The sequence below is a fragment of the Chlamydotis macqueenii genome, chromosome 10 (assembly GCF_036417535.1).
Source record: "Chlamydotis macqueenii isolate bChlMac1 chromosome 10, bChlMac1.mat, whole genome shotgun sequence".
NCBI lineage: Eukaryota > Metazoa > Chordata > Aves > Otidiformes > Otididae > Chlamydotis > Chlamydotis macqueenii.
This window is the reverse complement of record NC_141565.1, coordinates 3,948,208-3,969,094: the sequence shown is the minus strand read 5'-3', so window position 1 is coordinate 3,969,094 and position 20,887 is coordinate 3,948,208. Positions and strand designations below refer to the sequence as shown.

The following is a 20,887-nucleotide window of genomic DNA, read 5'->3' as shown; positions in this document are numbered from 1 at the left end:
TAAACTTACAGGGGAAAAGCCTTACAGATTTCTCAAAAACATTTAGTTATGACTAAACTTTAATTCACAAAATTAAAGCTCTCAAAACTACAAGAAGACTGAGAAACAGATTTTTTTTCAAAATAAAGACAGAAATAGCAGTAGTTTAATTCAAATGTCTACATTTCTTCCTTGAGTCTCAAAACAATGGGAATATATTTTGCCTTTTTCCATTTTTTTTGTTGTTGTTGATATTTTATACTTATATGGCTTACTTTTTGAGATATTCTCTTCCATATTCTGATAATAAAAGTTACATAGATTGGGAAACTCCTTTATAGAAAACAGATGGTTTACATTTCAAGTTTTCTTACTTCTTTTAATGTATTCACATTCCACTGTCACAATATGAATCAATTTCCTTCAGTGTTTCCCAACTTGATCGTTGCAAGCAATAAACATAGGAATTTCCTATCTGAAAAACACAATAGGATACTATATCTAACAAAAAAACCTATACACTGAGAGATTTTACAATCATTTCCCAATACTACTGCAAGAGTATGAACTTTTCAGCTATAAACCAAACTGTGTTTATGCTACTGGAAGTTACAGAACTCTACAAATACACAAATTTATCACATAATATTTTTAACTACTCTGTCAAAAATTTACATTTCTAATCACCTAATTAATTTAAAATGGAAATAAATAATACCTTACTCTTGTAATTCATTGCTTAAGTTCATCATCTACAGAGAAAAAGGATAATTCAACGTTCCCCTATTATAAAGTACAACATAAGGGAAAAATATTAAGATTAGCCAATAAACACAGAGTAAAGTAGGTGCTATGAGCAACATAAGAAACAGATGACAGGAACACAGAAGTAAAACATATATAAGGCCAATGAGCCTTGGAGCCTTGACTCTAGTGTCCCTGTAGGTATAGCAATGGTTCTCAACAAATTATTATATTGTTATAAAAAAAGTAATATCAATCCAGGAAGGCATACTAAGAAATTTTAATAAATGGAAGTAGGTTGGCTTTTGTTTCAGGATATAACTGATGATACACAGACAAAGTTCAAGAGAACACATGTTCAGGAGAGGCGTCTGGGTAAACAGCCGATAGTGCTAGGACTCTAGTTACCTTTTGTATTTGTTGTTTTATTTCTGTTTACTATTGTGCCTGATTTTTAAAGTGTGCTTTATTCATTTATAACTCAATAACTTATATGACGAGTCTGTTTCTTTTCCAGAAATGCAAGGAATAAAGGTAATGCCTTCAGCTTTAAAAAATTCTGATTATAAAACAGAAACATATGGAAGGATGTTCATACAATCACTAGGTAATTTTTCAGCTGTCTCTATTTTGCAGCTGGTGGCCCTAACAGTGACCCACACTTAATCTAATTCAGTGAGCCTTGGAAATAGTTGCAACTTTTCATAAAAAGAACTGGAGGTGTTTACACAGAATTATTTAATCTCCTGTACTTTTTCGGTCACTCTGAATCTTCAGGAAAGTTACATGTTCTCTCTGTAAGACAGGATGATAATTTATTTTACATTTAAACACTATCTCCAAACCCTCCTCCATCCCTCAAAGATACTGAAATGGAATATACTTTGAGTAGTATTACACAACTCTATAATAATAACTTCAGTCCAACTTCTGTGCATTGCTCAAGAACAAACCAGGAGACTGCTTCCTCCCTTTGGGGTACTCTAGCTTTTTTTTTTTCCCCCAGAATGAATGCAGCCCCAGCATAAAAACAGACATTAAACTGCCTTAAAACTATTTTTACACCCCTGTATCAGGATCTCAGCAAAAAGCAGAGGAGGATGCAGGAGTCACAGAGAAGTTCCACATCACACATACATGCACCAGTCAAAACATGCAGCTGTACCAGCAAAGAGACAAAAATAATTTTTGAAGGTAAAATTAATCAGGCCACACAAACAGTCAAGCAGGACAGGCATGCACTTTAGAAAAAGAAAGTGATGTAGAGAACAATCCAGAATACTTATTTATTTTAGGTTAAGAAAGAAGAAAATAAAAAGTTTTAACACCACTTCATGCCTTTGCTTGCTTTAACAGTAAATCTATGTTTCACTGCTTGCAGATTATTTTGTACATGTTATCAGGCTGGTTCAATAACTACCTTTTACTCTATAAAATGTTTTCTATTATAATTATGCCAATCCAGAGCAGCTGCTCAACATCGTAAAGTGTTTAATCACACTTCACACAAAAGATACACTGAGGAATCCTGAACGTGTTACCTTCCACATGGAGAAAAAAAGTCACACACAAAAGAAAATACAGCAGTGTGTCTAGGTCTATAAAATGCCCAGGAGTCTTTAAAAGCTTTCCTAATTTGTCCTTATCTCATTCTGTCACAGACAAATTTCTACTCAAGAGAAGACACTAATTTTAGAACATCCTGTATAAGTAATTCGCAATATCCATCAGGCCATGCCTGAGTAAGCTAAGCAATAATCCATACTTCTTTCTTCCAAGAACATTTTAAAACAATAAAACCCAGAAACTACAGAACTTGCCAATAATGTCCTTTAGAGACTAGGATACAAGGTCTTTAAGCAGCTGCAAAAACACACTTTCTTTGCCTAAATATAGAACAAATCTGAGTATTTAATTTTTTTTTAAATCTCAGCTTTGGTTTATTTCTTAAAGAATATCTTGATAACAACCTGATGGCACTCTCCCTAGTGCTGCCTCATGGTTTAACCCATGCACCCCAGAGATAAGGTGCTGTCGTCGTCCTCACTTTTTTTTTTTCCTTCTTCCATTTTCCTTCTCCTTCTTTCTTCTTCCTAGTATTCTGCCTCCCATCACACAGTCAGAAGTCTTTATATACACAGCACCAGAGCATGCTTCCACATAATTCCTACAGGCACCCTGGAGAAGTCATTTCCAACCAACCTTACAGAGACAGAAGGCTACTCCCACCGGTCATCTGGCTCTTTTTAGGTCAATCACTTCTTCAGTGCCTTGCAGGCGTTTACCAGGAACAAGACATAAGTGCCTCACACTGAGAATTATCAGCAACCAGCCCTCAGTTCCACTGTAAAACACATTACAGCATTTCAAAGCAATGCTAAAAGGACAGAAAAGCGCTCTCCTGTCTGTTTTGTACTAAGCTACTACGGATTAAGTAAAAAGTGCTAGATACCAACATGGTAAAAAGGTAATTAACATACTAGTACCTCTGAGAACTCACAGAAAATCACAGAAAATAGAGAATTGCCCTCCCATTTAAACTGGTGTCATTTTCTCTGGCAACAAACAATGGATGAGAAGTGCTCATGGCAGCTTTTGCAGTATGCACCTGCACAATTAGTTTTTAAGGAAAACTTCGGTTTCTTTTTCAATCTGCCTTTTGAAGTGTTAGTAGAAAGGTGAGAACAGAAATGAACTAGTCGTGCTAAAGCTCTTAGCAGGGCAGAATATATGAGGCCACTTCAAGTACAAAGTAAATAGACTGAGCTGGACATCAGCCAGTTCAAGTAATTTACAAAACCCGCTCGTCTGCATACAAAACAAAACCTTGCCTCAGTTCCTCTAGGATACTTTTGGCTTGAGTTTTTGCTTTACTTGTTAACATACAAACATTACTAAATATTAGATTCCTTCCTAGGTGCTGAAGAAGAGTTAATCAAGAACACGTACTGTTTGGATACTTACCTTATTTTCGCCTTGCTCTCACATACCTTTCTTACTTTTGCCAACCATACCCATCCAACTTCTCTCTTTTTCTCTCCTAAAAGCCTTTTATACTTCATTATCTAACCAGACAGAAGGCAACATTAGGAAATAAATTCTACAATTCCTCTGTATGCAACTCTTTTCCCCTAAAGTTAAGTTTTTCTGAAAGCAGAATCCAGAGAGCAAACATTCCTTCTTATTTGGATTATCTCTACTAGAATTTAAAAAGTATACTACTTCATTTACACCTTCAGCTACATTTCATATCCTTACAAAATTCTAGGGAGGTTACTACCATTCAAACTTAAGTCAGGATTCTATTTCAACATATTTACCAAAATAGCCGTTTAAAATGCCTAACATTTCAGGTGAAAGTATATTTAGGGAAATCAGTCAGTAAAAATGAGATACAGCAGTACTGCATCCAGCTCTGGAGCCCCCAACATAAGAAGGACACGGACCAGCTGGAGAAGGTCCAGAGGAGGCCACGAAGATGATGAAAGGGCTAGAGCACCTCTCCTGTGAGGCCAGGCTGAGAGAGTTGGGGCTGTTCAGCCTGGAGAAGAGGAGGCTCCGGGGTGACCTGATAGCGGTCTTCCAGTACCTCAAGGGGCTACAGGAGAGATGGGGAGAGACTCCTCAGCAGGGCCTGTCGTGACAGAACGAGGGGTAACGGTTTCAAAATAGAGAGAGGTAGATTCAGACTGGACATAAGGAAAAATTGTTTTATGCTGAGTGTGGTGGAACACCGGCCCAGGTTGCCCAGAGAGGCGGTGGATGCCCCATCCCTGGAAACATTCAAGGTCAGGCTGGACAGAACTCTGAGCAACCTGATCTGGTTGGAGATGTCCCTGCTCCTTGCAGGGAGGTTGGACTGGATGGCCTTTAAAGGCCATCAAGACCCTCCTCAAAAACTGGAGCTCAATTAGATACCAACGGAGCTTGTTTAGGTTTTCAGAAAAGAAACTATCTTTTAAGTACATAGATCCTTGGAACTAGAGCCCAAGAAACAGGTACCTATATATCAAACTTCTAAGCACTAACAATGCCTAGAAAGTGCTCTCTGCTTGCCAGGGTGAATACCTCCTCCTAGCTTCCCTATTGCCCACGTGTATGATGACGTGGATATTGCGGTTATTTCAGGTTATTTTGAACAGGATTAAAGCAGCACTGTTGTGGAAAGAAACACCACCATCTTTCATTGTGTGCAGCTCCTTGTTCCATCCCCTTCCTTGTGCTGATGTGAGCATCTCTGACATGTTTGGATAAAAAACAGTTTTTATCTGAAATTACGCGTTGCTACTTTTTTTTCTTCCTGGCACGAGGGATGACAAGACGACAAAATTCAGGACAAGACTACTACTTTATTTGGCACTGACAGTTTAAAGTGACAGTAAAACTATACCATAAGGTAAGCTTTGATGACATCATGCTAAAGTAATTACTTAACATACCACTCTTTCAAAAGTATTTGTAAGTAAGTGTTCATGAGTTTCTTATGAGTGCTTGGATAACCGTGAGTACACACATTACACAATGTTTTTGTGGCAAGCACACAACTGAAGTCATGTGACGCTGATGAACACAGACTTTTGAAAATGTTTTCTGCAGAAGTTGTTACTGAAGTCTTCTAACATTACAGATCAAAGCAAGTAAGAGCTTTCTTGCATGAAAATTTCCTAAATTTTCAAGGCCTCGTTTATCTAGTAATTTTCAATCATTTTAAAAAATTGTCATATCTAAGGCAAAAACTAATCTATTCAAAAGATATTCCCTGTACATAGCTGTGAAATCTAGGATTTGAGTACTTACAAAATAAATTCTCATAAGAATATAATAAGCATATTTAATATTTTATGTCATGGTTTCAGCTTCAATATTCAATACTTTTTCCTTACAACATTTACCTCTAGATTACATTCAAGCACTGGAAAAACTTGAATGCCCCAGAGCTAGAGGAAATCTTTACTTGGATTTTTAGTGGGAGGGTGGCATCTGGAAAGAGGTAAGTACAAAGCAGAACTGCTGTCATTACTTCTGAAACATGCATGAAACCATGAGGGATGGTAAGATGGTGTTAACACTGCAACTTTTTTGTCCCTTCCCCAGCAAATCCACCCTATCCTGCACAGTACCTCCTACTGCAAGTTGCTGCGTACTGCAGCGGAAAATACCTTCACCACCTAGCTACTTCAGAACTTTGGTTGTTCTTGTTGTTCCATCAGAACAGCAACCAATGTGATTCAGAGTCCAATTTCCATTATTACTGAGCCTCTTCTCTTTTACATTTCAGTTACATGCTCGTAGTAAAATCACTGTCCTACAGCAAGCTCCAAGTCCAAACTATGACATTGTTTAAATGCATGAGCTAAATGAAAAACATTTTAATAAAAGCCTAGTGGCTTCAGAAAGTAATAACTTACTATAAACTGGAAAAAAGTTTAGAGAGAAATGGCTGTAGCCACTCTAAAATTTGCAGTTTTACTACAGAATCTAGTTTCTAAATAAGGCAGCACTTATAAGAAAACTAACCAAATAGGTCCACTGTCTATCTCCAACATTACTCTAGCTCATAGCGTTATCAAAAAAAAAGTAATGAAAATGAAAGGAAAATGTAAAACGGAATATATTCCTAATAGGTTTCATTGCTACATACTTTTAAAAGACTTAGAAAAGCTACTTTGTAAACTTTTAAGTTGGTCATCTGGCTCTCATTTGTACTGACTGCCAAAAATACATAATAAGGAAGGGAAAGGGGAGGAAGAAATGCATTAGAAATCCAGAAAACTGCTGCTTTTAGTTCAGATGAAAATTCTACACCTGGACTGTGTTTACTAAGTTGCCTATAGAACTGACACAGAACTTTAACTCAAGCTAAGTATTTATTATGAAACAAATTTTTCAATGAATTGCCTAATAAGTTATTCAATGGAGCCTTTAGACATGGATAACTGAAAATCTCAATGCACACACACACACAAAATTCTAAAAAGTATTTTTTGTTTCCAGAACTCTTTAGACTGAAAAGTTTCCGTTTCATACTTAGGTGAAACTTCTCTAAACACATACAACTCATAATGAAACATTTTATTACTCATAAAATGTGACTAGCATGGTATACGTATGTTTTGGCTCTCCGTCTGTCTTGGTCAGAAAGCAGCTGCTTTGTCTCTCAGCTAAACCATTAAATGAAATGCATAACATATGCCTTGTTATAGACCTCTAGTTTGCACAGTTAATATCTGATTTACAGGAAAAGCCCTAGCAATTATAATGAGTAAATCACCAAGAAAGAGTAAATAAAGAGTAAATCACCACAAAGCAGAAGCCTTGCTCTATTATTTGAACAAATAATAACACAAGTAGGATGAGCTGCACAGCCGTAACATTTACAAACGTTGTTCAAAGTACAACCCCCCTGCTCCAGGATATTACCTCTTACCCTAGGGAAAGAATGCTGGCAAAGCATTTTTTACCCCATGGAAAGTGCTTTTAAGACTGTCAAACTTTGAAAGAGTATTTGGATGCAATTCGTAACTTTATTCCTCTAGTAATCCACTTCAGGTTAACACATACACAAGGAAATCTGGTTTTATGACAATCACAGAAGAACTTTGAGTCTGCTAAAACGGTAGGTGGACTTTTCTTCCTAAAAGTATATTAACTGAAAGCTTAAATAAAACACTTAATTACAGTAAACAGGAAAACATGCTGTGTAAAGATTTCTTTTTTAGAAGTATTATGTGTGTGTTTAAAATGTTCTAAACAATGTTTGTAGCCTCCTCCCCCATCTGAAAAGCATACAACCTAGAAAATATTCAGGGTGTGTTAAGTTATCTCCTACTGTTTACTTTCAAACGTAAAGACAAAGACAATGAGAGATTATTGTTACACAGCATTTAGGTTTGAAAAAATCATTTTAGTACCCGATAAAAATGCATTTGAAACTCTCTCATTTTAATTAGTTCAGTTGCATACATGCCAAATGTTTCATAAAATGCTTTACAAAATCCTCTCGCTATTAACAAAAATAACACACTGGGAAACAAATAATGCAATGAAGACAACATTTTTCTTACTAGCTGGAAAATGTTGGTTATTATTCCCAGTTTCTTTTCATGTTAAGAACAGTTTTTATAATGCTAGAGTCTAATTAAAGGATATCAAGAGTTAAAAGTTGTTCCATGTTCCTTATGCGTTAGAGACCCCTGCCAACGGGTCCTCTAGGCTTTAAATATTGTTTTGACGGATCGCATTTTCATTTCCAGTCACAAAGAAAGTATTCTCCATAGTCAACACATGAGCAGATCTTCACCAGCTCAGTGAAAGCCAGCTACAATGTTCCGTGCAAGAATGAAGACGTTGCAGACTACTTTTTTTTTCCTTGTGTTTGTACCTTTGGTAAATTCAGCACCACCTATTCAACAAGAAACACTCCCGTTTTACGAGTACGATACAGATGTTACCATGGGAAGCCTGATCCAACACGAATATGAAATGCAATCCAAGGACATAAGACAGGTATTTTATTTATATTATCAGTTTAATATTTTTAACTGCTAAACATTATGTGAATAAGGTGTTACATGTATGTATGTAAAGTTTTACGGAAGTCTTGTAACAATAGCAAAACATATAGTGGTTTCAGAAATAGGGAAAGCCACAAATTAAAACCACAAAAATAGTGTGCTACAGTTTGAGAAACCCACAAAAGACAGGCTTTCACAAATAAGACTAAAGCATCATTTTTAACTCTGCTGTAGTCATGTGCCTACTGGAGTAAAAGTTTCAAGATATACTAGCTCAACAGTTTGAGTAGCATTGTATTAACACACTAAGTTTGTTTAAAAACAAGGAGGGTGATTTTATTTAGGAATTTTTTTTTTACACCAAAGTAACACTTGAAACAGTACTTTTTATTGCATATAACCTGCCAGCATAAACCACAGTTTCTCTTTTGGCTTAGCAAACTATCGAGTTTTTTGCCTTGGTTTTTCAGGGGTGGGTTGTTTGGGTTGTTTCGCAACTCAACAGTTTAGCAGCCCTGAACTACTACGGAACATGCAGTCCTGTGGTAGGACGACTACGGTATTAACACTTTGAGAGTCTTAAAGGTAGCAATGAGGATTATTCCTCACGGCACTCAGCAGCACCCCCAAACGGTGCATTCCAAACTTTTTTACTGTGTGCTGCACATACACATCTTAATTTAAACACTTCAGCAGAAAACACAAAAACAGCCAGTAAAATGAAGTGCAACAGCCTGAGCTGACAGGGACAGTTAAAAATCTCATACCTGCATTCAGACTGCCTCTGACAGGACCTGAACCATACACATCGAGAGAACAAGGTACAACATCCATCAGGCAGAGGGAAGAAAAACTAACAATGATTGCCCCTAGGCTAGTTGCCAAGAAAAATACCACATATCCAAACAGAGCAGTAACAACCAAGTATTAATAAATTCAAGGAAGTTCTCACAAGTATGAACTGTACTTGTTACAATAACTAAGTCTGATAAACAAGAAAAAAAGAGAACAGCAAAAGATAATTAGTATTAAGTACAAAATTGTAGCACATACATAGAAAAATCACTTCTGTATATCTTTTCAAAATTTTTCCAATTCCACTTAAATTATAGCTTTCCACTGTTAGACTAAAAACAGTAGCTATATCTTTATGTTAAGGAATGTCTAAGGTATTTTTAAATCTGCCACAGTGATGAAGTAACATGTTTCATAAACCTATGAAAAAGAGGCCATTTAAAGGACTCTTAACTAATAGGCGGCTATCCACTCACAACTGAGGACATTTGAAAAAAAAAAATACTAAAAGTGTTAACTAACTAGGTTAGGCACAGCATCAGATGACACTCATTACTAGAATTGTTCTAAAAAGAACACGCTGCTATTTCAGTAAAGAGAACAATAAGGAGTGTACCTACAAGGAAAGGGTGCCAACAGATGTGCCACAGACTAATCCAAGTCCATACTGGCAGTGCTATAAACTAGAGGTCTTCTGCAGGCCAACAGCTCTCCTTAGGAATAGTTCCAGGAATGCAGTCGGTCATTATTTCCATCAGGTCGGTTCTCCAATGACACGTTTTCATTGCAAAATAATAAATTAGTTCCTTGTGTGCAACAAATATATCTATGCAAGTTCCAGTCTTCCCAATTTAAATCATGGGATGTGCAAACAAATCTTCTATTCAATTATCCCACAAATTCTAGGTCCCAGAATATTTCAAGTGTTAACTGTAACTGAAATACATGCCAGCAACTTCCTCAAACGTGCCTAGTCATAAATCTATCTTGCATTACAAATTTAACTCCTTACTGTGTGCTTGAACACACAGTTAGGAAAAAAAGATTTTTAGTGAAAATATCAGAAGAAATTCCATTTGTGTTAGCAGTCAACAAAATGAAGTGAACCTTAGTCTACCACTAAGGAAAAGATCAGCCAAGAAAAATTTATTACGATGATTACCATTTGTAACCACAGCCTCCCAGTCTTGAATAAAAATATTAGCAGTTTAAAAACATGAAATCTTTGTTTCCACAACATATCAGAACTATCCAATTAGACCCCATCTTATATCTGGACTAATTCATTCCATTAAATATAAACTATCAACTTTATAGACCTTTGTGTGTTATAAAGATGAACGTTAATGTGGTTTTGTATGGGTAACTTATGTCTGTGGAGTAAAGTGCAAGAGGCAGGTGGAAATTAAGTATGTAAGCAGGCCAATACTTCTTCAGTGCATTCCCTACATATGCAAGTAATTAACTTTCTGTGGTTATAATCCAAACAATCTTCTGCACTGATATTCTATGGCTAGAAATTTTTGTAGCTGACCAGGAAATACTTCCAATGTATTGGTTATTTATACTTTTTTCTTTTTCTTTTTTTTTTTTTTTTGGGGGGGGCAGGGAGGAGTATGTTGTTTAATTGTGTGGATTTAATAGTTTTATTTTTTGTTGACATTCCCACTTGCAGAAATTAGTTGTACACTGTTTTCTGCAAGGAACTCACATGCATACTCTTTCATAGATCACATCTCCAGCAGGATACTGTACTAGACATCTACACCTGGTACAAATACGCTATGTCAGCAAATACATTTTTTTTTATACAAGCATATCAAAAAAGTCCCTTATGAGCCTAACATGCTATAACAATAGAAGTGCAGTTGTTCTATTTATTATAAGTCCACCTACACAGAAGTCTCTCTACTGGCATGGATACCTCAGCCAAGTGATGTGCCTTCACATGCCTAATCAACTTCTCTACGCCACCTAAACATTTTTGCAGGTACCTTCTGAAGACTTGCTGTTTGAGTCTAACTGTCCAGCTCACAGCCCTCAGATTCTCTACACCCAACACTGCAAAAGCTCTGCCCTACACAACAGTTTCATGCTACAACTGCTGATCTCTCGCCAGCATTCTAACTTGTGTATAAAAGCCTTACTAGAACAAACCAACCTATCCCAAACTTTACACAAAAACAACAGGCAAAAAAGAGCTAGAGCCTGGATAGACAGATGCAGGGAAAAGCCAAGGGATGGATGATTCATAGGCTAAAAGCAGGTCAAAATGACAGAGGCTGGCCAAGATATTTGTTTCTCAGGCTTTATGTCAAGCTTTTATTTTGCAGAACACAAGAATTCCTCACACTAAAACATATGCAAGCAACAAAGCACTAAATTAAACAAAGTCAGTATCAAAAGTAACTCAACAGAAAGTGTTACTTTCATGCTACATGGCTAAATGGGGGTGGGTGGGGAAGAATTTAAAAAAAAAAAAAAAAAAAAAGTTCGCTTGTGTGCACTTGCAGTGCATAAGAACCTCTCTTCAGCAGGGGCCCAGGCTCCTGCCAGGGTCTGATCCTTAAGCACAGTTAAAGAAAAACATCTTCCACACTCAATAATGTAGTTTTCCCTATATGTTTTCAATAGCAACACAGACCAAAAAGCATATTGTCTTACTCTGTCTTACAACTATTCCCCATCAAAAAAGAACAAATTATGTTAGCCAAGCACAATTGCTACAGCCAACCTAAAAAACCCCCTTAACTATAGCAGATGCAAATCATAGTATAACTCACTGTGCAGATACTATAATTCTAAAAATAGTATGCAATTCTCTCCATTCCAACCACATTCAATGAAAATCATTTCCTGCATCACAAAAGGCCCTTTCTGTTAGCAGCCCAGGCCTTAAAACAGACTTAAGTGCAGTTAATGGAAATGCATTGCTAAATTTTAGCCAATACCTGAAAGGAAGATGTTTATTAACTAAGTTGGCCTGCAATTGAAAAGATGCAATGACTATCTCAGCAAAGAACTCTGAATAAGTTTAAAAGCAAGGAAATGCTATTTTACTGAGATTATTTGGGTAAAACAAAAAAAAAATACAACTTACATTCACAAGAATCCTATCAAATTTGGGATGATGTGCAAAATCTATCTTCAGAACTCCAGGTTTTTGTAGATATTCATTGCTTACCCATCATATAGTCTGTATTTTCTCTCTATTTTTATTTTGTATCTACTGTTCTTTCCTAAAGAACTTTACTTTTCTAAATAACACTAGCAGCACTGCCTTCCCTTCTTGCCTTTCGCAATGAAGAGCTCATCTACAAAACAGATAATATATCACACTAGTCATTCAGCGTGTAAGAGTATTTTAAAAATTAAATATTATAAGGAGGTGTGTTGTAGGAAGCTCATCTTTGAAAGACTTGCTATTTCAGATCCTTACAATACTCTGGGTTTTTTCACTTGCTGTTTGTTTTTTAAAATAACATTTGCTCGCCACACAAAGGATGGAACAAATGTTTCTCTTGACACTTCTCTAAGACTGCAAGGGGACGACGGTGAACGCAACATACCGCCAACAAAGGATACAAGTAAGTTAACTGATATTAATATCCTAACATTTAAGCTGTCCAAAAGAACATGTTTTACTATGAAAAACTAATACACAAAGAATGGTAAGGGATATAGCATTAATCTTCTCATTTCTGAATATCTTTCATATCTCCTGTGGAAAGTCTTCTAACTTCTGATGGAGTAGGCTGAAAAAATTTAAAGCATCCTCAGGTAAACTCAAATACACAAAGTACAGCTTATCTCTACAGACTAACCCCACCATATTTGCTGTAGAGATGTACCCAAGTTAAATAAGTCAGACAAGATAACAAAAAAAGCCCACCCCAAAATACACACCCTAATGAGTTCCAGAGTTTAACTAAGTAATGATGAAATGCGTTTAAATTATTTAAATACATTTCTTCAAAGAACTGGCTATTCTCACATTTTACATCTGATGACCGGGGAGGTCAATGAGTAAAATAAATTAGGAACATTCTTCAGTAGCCTAAGTTTCCTGCAGGCTCTGAGGTGTATTGTTGAGATTTCTCCTAACGAGCCACAGTGATATCTAAATGTGAAAGGAACAACGTGTCTGCCCACAGAGCACTGAAAAAAAGACAAGCATATTTCAGGTGTGTCAGAACAGGTGATTCAGCAAGATCACTGGAGCATCAGTCTCCATCAAAGTTTTCATCAAGGTTAGTTATTGTCAAATAGCATCTGTCAACAAACCCCCATCAAAAGCGGAGCAAATCTGTAAGAAGAACAGAGCTTCTAGTCACAGACAAGCATAAAACCTGTTGCCTTTTAAATAGTGACATTGTTTCACAATCATCTTCCATTTTCTACACCCTAGCATATGACAAACAAGACACTAAATCAAAAAAGGCAAATGGAGTAGAACTCCAAAGTCTGTCAAATGGTAATATTCACAAAGCTAAAGCTCAACATCTCAAATTCATTTCTCCGTAAGAAAAAAAAAAAAGATTACCCTATTATACTCTAATATGTTTTAAATGAGTAATACTGTACTGATGTCTATGAGGAACAGGACAAGCAATAAGGGCCTCAAACTGCATTAAAAAAGACAGAGTTTCTCTCAGTACTTAAAATAATAGCTATAAAAAACCTCGGTAAAAAACAGGAAGAGATTGCCTAAAGTAATTATATAATCATGATTATTGGAGTTTTTATAAAAAGGATTAGACAAAATAGTAGCTAGGAGTAATAAAAAGTATACGTGACCCTGCCAGCAATGCTCCAGGGCAATGACACTCTCAAATGCGTGCACTGCCAGATGTTTCTCCTGCATGAATGTCTCTTTTCAAAATAATGGTTTGAAAGATGACATTTAACATGGCCACACAGCTGCAGCTGTCATATTCACAATACTCTAAGCCAATTAAAGAATGAAACTGAACTATGATCAATTAATAACATGTCAAGACATGCTCAGATAAGAGCAGAGAATATACACAGGGAAATTATACACAATAAGATGACAAAACTAAAACAAGTTCAGATTTTCAGATCTTTTAAGAACTTAATGTGAATGTAATTATTTTTTAAATCTAATGATGGGAAATCTTAAAAGTAATAGAGAAAATTCTATTTTGAATATTTAAGTTTAATTTTGTTGAATAACTTTTAACTGCCTACTCAAAATAATTTGTTTTCAGATTTACCTACATGTCTGCTCTGTGTGTGTTTAAGTGGGTCAGTGTATTGCGAGGAAATAGACATCGAAGCTGTACCTCCACTGCCAAAGGAAACAGCATATCTTTATGCACGATTTAACAAAATAAAAAGGATAGCAGTCTCAGATTTTGCTGACATTAGTAAGTAACATTCAATTTTTAATTTCTGTTTACCAGATAATATATTTGAAATTCTTGTCCTTTTGATAGTATGCCAAGATTACCAACATAAGATATATTTTATACGTTGCTAGATTTCATTACGTGTCTTACTTATTTCATTCAGTGCTTGCATTTCAACAGGAACTATGACGGCAACATGGAACCCATTGTGGCTCATTATCCATCTTAATATTCCCACACCATCAGAGAGAGCAGATCACTAAAAATAACATTTAAGTCTGCATCCTATCCAGTCTTAAATGAGCACATACTATTTTTCCTTCAAACGCTCCAGGGACATCTCTCCCAGCTATCTCACTCTACAACATGACAAACTCTATGAATATTGGAAATCATGTTGTCGCTAAAAAAAAAAAAAAAAAAAAAAGGCGGAGGGGAGGATCCAGAGTATTTACCTTTAAAAAAAAAAAAAAAATAAAAAAATTGAAGACCATGAGGAAATCTAAATGTGGATTTTATTCATATTTTAATAGTATTTACATTTGTAGATCACAATTAGGGTGGTGCAGCCAACAGTTTTTGACATACACAACCATACTCATTTCACATGCCATGTAATTATAAATTCAATATTTAGATTTTCATTTCTTTTGTGTAAAGCTACATTGAGAAGAATTGATTTTAGTGGAAATAGGATAGAAGAAATAGAAGATGGAGCCTTTTCAAAGCTTCTGCTACTGGAAGAACTTTCTCTTGCTGAAAATCGACTTCTAAAACTTCCTGTTCTACCTCCCAAATTAACAACACTTAATGCAAATCAAAATAGAATCAAGAGCAGAGGTATCAAAGCAAATGCTTTCAAGGTAAGACAGTAATTTAATTAATCAAAGTAAATAAAATTAGCAACCAGACTATCCAGTATACCACTAAATTAATTTTTCTGTATTTTTGCAATCTAAGAAACACACTGTGACTTTCCAGCTTTTGTTTTCTAAAGCACTTTGGAAGAGCAGTCTGTTGCGCAGTCACTCTCTTGTGCCATTCCTATTATAAAAAAATTCTAGGAAATATCTTCCCTACTATCCTTTCTTTCTTATATGCAAAGAAAAACTTGATTCAAATTGATGGCTCAAATATAGTTCTGAGGACCACATAAATACTAATAAACAAGGATACAGCTTTATAGCAGTCTCAAGTTTTATAACCAATAAGCTGACACTGAAATTCCCAAAACATTGAAGGCCTGTTGTGTAAGTTGCTTGATACAACAGAATTAAACATTCACAGCAAAAGATCACTTTACACGCTTTCTTTGTGATCAGAAAAAAATACCGGTATCTTGTAACAGGTGCAAGTTACTTAACCTCAAGTAATATCCGCATTAATTTCTCTTTTCTATTAGAAGCTGACAAATTTGGCCTACCTCTACTTAGGACATAATGCACTGGAATCTGTTCCCCTTAACTTACCGGAAAGTCTGCGTATTCTTCACCTTCAGGTATTTTTTAAGTATTTCCTTAACATTCTATTACAAAGAACCTCATTAGTCACACACTTCAAATTAAACCCACTATTGTTTAAAACAGTTCACACTGCAGTGGTGCTACCTTGTCTAATGTTCCTCCAAATAAAACAATTTACCTCTCATCTGTATGGCACAACCATTCGTTGTTCCAAAGTTGTTTGCTACCTAATTACCATGCAAGAATTTCTCATTAGTTTTTGTATATCAAGGACAGGAAATAGTACAAATAAGCAATACTCTTTTAACAACAATACATTTAAAACATTAGTAACAACCTCAAATTGCTTGCCAGTTCATTGATTGGTTTGAAAGACTTGATTCCTACCTATCTATAGCATACACAAATTGATCCCAATGACAATAAAATGGGAGGGTAAGAGGAATAAAATTAAAGTTCAAAAATTCTTCAGCATATATGGGTGTACGCATATGTGTGTGTGCTTATTTATTTTAAAATTGTTTTGTTTTGCAGTACAACAATATTACTACAATCACGGATGACACATTCTGCAAATCTAATAACACACGTTACATCCGCACAAGTATGGATGAGATAAGGATGGAAGGCAATCCGATCCTCTTGGCAAAGCACGTTAATGCTTTTTCCTGCTTGAGAACGCTGCCTGTAGGAACATACTACTAGCCACTACTTCTGTAATTATACATGCCAAAACTTACGCACGGTAACAAAAGATCTTTGGTTTTTTTCCTCTGTTTACACGTTTATATCCTCTCCCTTACTAATGTCGTTTTCCCTGCACGCCCAGAACCTTCTACTATGTTGAAAAGTGATTCTCCTCTGAAATGTTTCAAAACAGCCACTTTATCCAGTAGTTACAATGTCACCCATGCTTTCAGAGTATTTTTCTGATAATGAAAGCATAATTTTCTGTTAATGAAAGTGTAAAAATACATATATGCACACACATATCTTCTCAGCTTCTATTTCACCACATATTCTTTATGTGTAGGTAAAAATCACACAACTAACTTCTTGTTCACATTCTTTACAAGTACCTAGAACAAGCACTACGTATTAATTTCAGATAAATGCAAAACACTCTTAGAGCAAGCTACAGAGGAAAAATACACCTTCATCCCAATCCCATTTTTTAAATATGAAACAAAACTTTTTCAGTTGACCTTCAAAAGTGTATTGGACAAAATTCCATACAAAATGAAGTTATGTTTAGAAATAGAATTTATCGAAGCTTAACTTCATTAAAGCTTTCGTAAAAACACAGTTTGTGGAAAATAAGAATAATTCCTATTTAGGCTTACTGTACCAAGCAACATTGCTAGTGGAACTCTTCAAAGATGTGTTAAGCCTCCTTCTACTATTTTGCTTTCAGAATAATCTAAGAGAGTGTGTGTGTACATACATTATATAGGTATTTTATTTTTACACAAGCTATTTTTAATTGAAACATACAAATTTTGCTCAGCTGTACTCACAGGAGTCATTTTTTGCAACAAATACAATGGTCAAAGAACAGTATAGTATGACTCCAAATATCCTTGTTACTAACAGATTATGTAGACCGAGCCTTGTTGCACTGCTTTTTCTTGACAAGGAAATGTGACAATATAATTAACAGCAAAGTTGAATTAACATTTAAACCTGTAAATTAAGTAAGATTTCAGCTAGACATCAGTGCAAAGAAACAGAATTACCCTTTTGCAACACCACTTTCGCCCATTAGGGAAAAAATCTCATCAGATCTTTAAATTAAAAAGAAAAGTCTATTCTATCATTAATCTAAAAATCACATTAACTTCAAGCATCATTTCACTCAACTACTTTAAACCATGCAGCACACTAAAAACACAAATCGATGTGTGCAGGCCTCAGCAGTCAGTTCACCTAAAACTAGACATAACTGATACAGGACACAATGTTTTTAATTACACAACTATACATTGCTGAGTTTCTCCCCTCAAATATCTACCACAGGTATAAACTCTCCAGATGAATGAATGCCAAAAGTGTGCTAGTTACTATTACCAGAACAACTTTGTACTAATTTTGAAGCTAGTATCAGTTCCTAATTTGTAGAAATAGTTAAGCATCAAATGCATGATAATGTATCAGTACATCTAGAATACTGATTTTACAAGATATTTTGTATTAGTTTTGTTTATCTTATTTAGCTAAGCCTTGATTTGTTAGTGCCTGTACTACAGGCAATTAAGTGCACGCTTAATTCTGAACATACTGATGCTCTGCCACTAAGTGTTGAGACCTAAGTGACTTCCAGTCACTTTTTAAGTAACTACATCAAGCATCCACTGTGGGCTCGTCTTCCTGAGAAGAGGACGCAATTAGGAAATGTAGGCAAAAATATTTTTGCCCTAAACCCATTATCCAAGAAAGACATAGCAATCCCCAACATTTTCCATTTCAAGTCAGTTTGCACAAGAAAGAAATTCCATTGTCTTAATACAACTGAGAAGAAAACCAAGTCCAACAGTGAGAATAATACTTGCTCTTCATTTTCCCATCTAAGTGATAAAAATTTGATGTTTTCAGGTTTTTAGCAAAAGGTAAAAAAAAAAAAAAAACAAACCAACAAAACAAAAAACTCCAAAGCATGTAAAAATACATTGCAACTTCAAGCCAAATTTATACTAAGGAAAAATAATAGCTACCAGATCTCTCATCCCTCTTTTGATAAATGCCTAAGATGGAAAAAACCCAGCTAGAAGTGTAAGTATAACAATGTTCTATCAGCAGTGGCCTCTGATCTTATTCTCACCAGAAATCATTATTACTAAATAAAGCTCTTTCTGGTACTAACAGGATCAGCAAATACTGCCAAAACTCTACCTAGGAAAACAATTACATGTGTATACACAAATATAGGCACATTTATGTAATATAACATGTAGACATTCTAAGACCTAACCACGACGACTTCACTAATTTTACATTAAATGTTGAATATATTTTTGAAAAAGTACTAAATATCAACAGTAACACTAATTAACACTCTTAATATTTTACGAGCAAACCAAAGTAGACAACTAGTACTTCCTGAATGCCTTATGCAGGCAACAAATTATCTAATACGTTTTAATTTTTCTTCCCACATTCATAGCAAGTTAACTCATCAAAACATTAAGTGAGAAAGGCTTCAGTATGCAGGATTTTTTGCCTTCTTTGTGTGACCAGTACTAATATCAAGCTGAATGTACACCATTCTATTTTTTTTTCCCTATCACTCATTTCTGTTCTGTATTTCCAATAAAACTTGAATATTTTTTTTCTTGTTTATCAGTATCAGCTTCAACAATCTGCTCTTCCAGCAACGCCACATGCTTCAGTTATACAGCCTCATAGCAGACTAAGAGTACATCTAGATCAGAAAATTATGTTCAGATGTAAACCCATTTTGCAGATATAATATTTATTGTGGCAATGTCAAAAGGCTTGCCTTACAAATAATGCCATACAAAAGATTTGTGGGACTTCACTCACTCCCTCAAATTCTATTTAAAGCACTATCTGGGAGATTTTTTTTCAGTAGAATACAGGAGCAGCAGCAGAGGGTAGTAACGGTATGCTCAACTCTTGACTGTGTGTGTGAAGCATGCAAATTGTAGAGTAACCTATTTCAGTAAGAAACCACAACTGCTAAAGCAGGGCACAAAATGCCGGGCACCAAATGCTTACAACTGAACACTGCTATATTCACACCAACTTAAACCTGCCCCTGCTTTCTAGGAGAGCCTGTCTGCAGACAAATGTATGCCTATTTTAAATTGCCTTTTTGCTTAATCTGAATTATCCATCCCACCACTACTCTTGTTAACTGGGAAAACTCTCACCATGAAATTGCAATTTGTGATGGTCAACTTCTTAGAAATACAGCACTGTCTATCTTAGCTTGAAACTTGCAACTGTCATTCATTTCAAACATTCATTATTATCTGAAGAATTCAATCACTTCTACATTAATCCTTTCTTCTCGAGTACTAAAACAAATTGCACTGTGAGAAAACTATGACAAACACTTCCTACCTATCATCTGCTTGAGGGTAGGAAGGCTCTGCAGAGGGATCTGGACAGGCTGGACCGATGGGACAAGGTGAACTGTAGGAGGTTCAACAAGGCCAAGTGCTGTGTCCTGCACGTGGGTCACAACAACCCCACACAGCGCTACAGGCTTGGGGAAGAGTGGCTGGAAAGTTGCCCAGAGGAAAGGGACCTGGAGGCACTGGTAGACAGCAGCTGAACATGAGCCAGCAGTGTGCCCAGGTGGCCAAGAAAGCCAACAGCACCCTGGCTTGTGTCAGGAACAGTGTGGCCAGCAGGACCAGGGCAGCGATCGTGCCCCTGTGCGCGGCACTGGTGAGGCCGCACCTCGAATACTGCGTGCGGCTTTGGGCCCCTCACTACAAGAAGGACGTTGAGTTGCTGGAGCACGTCCAGAGAAGGGCAACAAAGCTGGTGGGGGTCTGGAGAACAAGGCTTATGAGGAGCGGCTGAGGGAACTGGGGTTGTTCAGTCTGGAGAAGAGGAGGCTGAGGGGAGACCTCATTGCTCTCCACAACTGCCTGAAAGGAGGGTGTAGGGAGGCGGGTGTTGGTCTCTTCTCCCAAATAACTTGTGATAGGACAAGAGGAAATGGCCTCAAGTTGTGTCAGGGGAAGTTTAGGTTGGCTATTAGGAAACACTTCTTTACTGGAAGAGTGGTCAGGCACTGGAACAGGCTGCCCAGGGCAGCGGTGGAGTCACCATCCTTGGAGGCGTTCAAACAACACGTAATTGTGGCACTTCTCCCATGTATGATGAACTCAGCAATAGCATGGTAAAAAAAAAGATAAATACCAAGCAAGGGCATTGCCCCTTCAACACAACACAAAAATCTTAAGCTAATATTCTCTTCTCCACAATGTACAAAATTAAGATTCTCATATTCCACTAAAGATTACTAATTTCACCTCCATTGCTCTGT

At 36.2% G+C, this 20,887-nt stretch overlaps 2 protein-coding genes and 1 long non-coding RNA gene across 5 annotated transcripts in view; 1 reads left to right on the top strand and 2 right to left on the bottom strand.

Moving 5' to 3' along the window:
* LOC147599458 (uncharacterized) overlaps positions 1 to 20,887 on the bottom strand; it is a 352,989-nt gene that overhangs the window by 205,469 nt on the left and 126,633 nt on the right. The gene's annotated exons all lie outside the window — the stretch shown is intronic.
* The window catches only part of CENPP (centromere protein P), a 162,941-nt gene that overhangs the window by 123,155 nt on the left and 18,899 nt on the right, over positions 1 to 20,887 (bottom strand). The window lies entirely within an intron of this gene.
* OGN (osteoglycin) lies at positions 7,157 to 19,190 on the top strand. The gene is made up of 7 exons (XM_086755764.1): positions 7,157 to 7,339; positions 7,977 to 8,229; positions 12,535 to 12,619; positions 14,264 to 14,422; positions 15,065 to 15,267; positions 15,807 to 15,902; positions 16,402 to 19,190. Exons 2-7 carry the CDS (start codon positions 8,047 to 8,049, stop codon positions 16,570 to 16,572), a joined length of 897 nt encoding a protein of 298 aa, XP_086611890.1. The 5' UTR covers positions 7,157 to 7,339; positions 7,977 to 8,046; the 3' UTR covers positions 16,573 to 19,190.

Excerpts from the sequence above, each read along its gene's own strand:
- OGN (XM_086755764.1), top strand. The coding sequence starts at position 8,047 with ATGTTCCGTGCAAGAATGAAGACGTTGCAGACTACTTTTTTTTTCCTT. Across the intron at positions 8,230-12,534 it reads AATCCAAGGACATAAGACAG|GATGGAACAAATGTTTCTCT; the intron begins GTATTTTATTTA and ends CGCCACACAAAG. Across the intron at positions 12,620-14,263 it reads ACCGCCAACAAAGGATACAA|ATTTACCTACATGTCTGCTC; the intron begins GTAAGTTAACTG and ends ATTTGTTTTCAG.